This window comes from Perna viridis, chromosome 11 (assembly GCF_037379345.1).
Source record: "Perna viridis isolate PV_CMFRI_1.1 ecotype Kerala chromosome 11, ASM3737934v1, whole genome shotgun sequence".
Taxonomy (NCBI): domain Eukaryota; kingdom Metazoa; phylum Mollusca; class Bivalvia; order Mytilida; family Mytilidae; genus Perna; species Perna viridis.
Window position 1 is genome coordinate 22,869,103 of NC_142455.1, and position 1,660 is coordinate 22,870,762.

At 32.2% G+C, this 1,660-nt stretch overlaps 1 protein-coding gene across 1 annotated transcript in view; it reads right to left on the reverse strand.

Moving 5' to 3' along the window:
* The window catches only part of LOC148603398 (E3 ubiquitin-protein ligase ubr3-like), a 42,298-nt gene extending 41,612 nt beyond the window's left edge, over positions 1–686 (reverse strand). The window contains exon 1 of the mRNA XM_088553603.1: positions 232–686. Within this exon, the coding sequence (XP_088409729.1) occupies positions 232–457 (226 nt within the window). The 5' untranslated portion in view covers positions 458–686. The remainder of the gene's footprint in view (positions 1–231) is intronic.
* Positions 687–1,660: the final 974 nt, after the last annotated feature.

Sequence of the window (1,660 nt, forward strand, 5' to 3'; positions counted from 1 at the left end):
AAAATTGGAGAACCCCAGACTGAGGTATATAGATGCCTTGAAACTTTGACACATATGGGGTCACCTCTGTGAAACTCCACCAGTTTAAAACAGAATTTATTCATATGAGATTTTTACATGTACATGTAATTGAATTTAGAAGACATGTAACATGTACTAGCACAGTCCTAATTGAAAAAAAATAGCAGTAAAAGGCATAATGCCACTTTTTGACAGTTGTTTAATATGTACCTGTCTTTGAAAACTCATCAAAAGTTACACCACCCGCTATCAACCACCTGCACCAATCTAATACATCTACATCATCAATTGATTTACTTCTAGGGTCAAACAAATAGTTCATAAACTCATTCAGGCTCTTGTTATTGCCACATCTTTTAAATTCTGTTTTAAAATGTGTCGCAACTGTTCTTTTCCCTCTTTTCAACAGAGCAGTTACTTCTGAAGCAGCTGCCATTTTGATGTTTCCATGGTAGATTCTACCCCTTGTACATCAATTTGCTGTCTCAAGACTTGATTTTGAGAAACCGAAAAGTAAAATAAAAACAAACTTGAAGGTTACATTGTCCAAATTATATGCCACCAAAGGTGGGTAATGTTAAATGGAGTGGAAAAACTCCGTGTTATTGCCCAGACTTCTTAGAATAAGTTGACAGCTCTCGTATTTATAGGTGAATTCAAATTTCAGCTTTCAATATGACGGAACGAATTTTATCGTGGTGGTGGTGTTAACATTTCTAGGTACCACAAGAGGGTCTAAAAAAATATAGAAATGATTCTTTGATTTTAATTTCAGAAAACCATGCAGATGACTATCCAAGCAATTTGATGAATTATAATGAAGCTTTATGTGTATGTTAAGGGTGGTATCAAGTATGATTGTGAACCCCCTTGTCATTTTACCAGATTATGTCCTGTTGACAAGGGGTGGCTACAAGTTCTCCGAGTTGTCCTAGACCACTTCGACCTTCAATTTCAGTCCTATGCTTTCTGTATATGACTCTTTCGAAATGTAAGCCCTAATCCAGCATGATTTAGAATCAAAAGTGATTCTGGAATGAGACAGTTTTCCCACATTCTTAGAATCTCGTATGATTCTGGGTAGTGTAAGTAAACTACCTTAAGATAATTTGCAATCTTTTGGGATATTTTATGTCATTGCTTATTTTATTATTAAGAAAATGTCATTTCCTATAGAGTTATAGTTTAATAGTCATTTAAATTTGCTATTAACTTTTTATTTTTTAATTTATAATGGCTAAGCATAACAAAATCAACCATTGGATTGATGTTTTTGTTGCATTTTATATCAGAAAAAGACCTTAAGTTTCGTATTCAATAATTGATTTGTCAAAAGGCTACTTGAAAAAGTTATTTTTTACTGAAAAAGATATATATTCCTTTTTTTTTCAAGGCAATTTCAATTCAATGGGCTAAAAAACTTTGTTAAAAAAATAAAAATCACATAAAAACTTTAAAATCTCTTTCATATTTATTTTGATTTTGTGTGGCTTTCTCTATTTAAGTATTGGTTTTCTCACAGAGGGCCATTCAAACTAAAATGGTTAAATAAGTTCGTTCCGTATGTTAATAAAGGTAAATTTTAATCAACTGATCGTGAACTCTTCATCTCTGGAGATAAAAATAAACGTAAACAAGC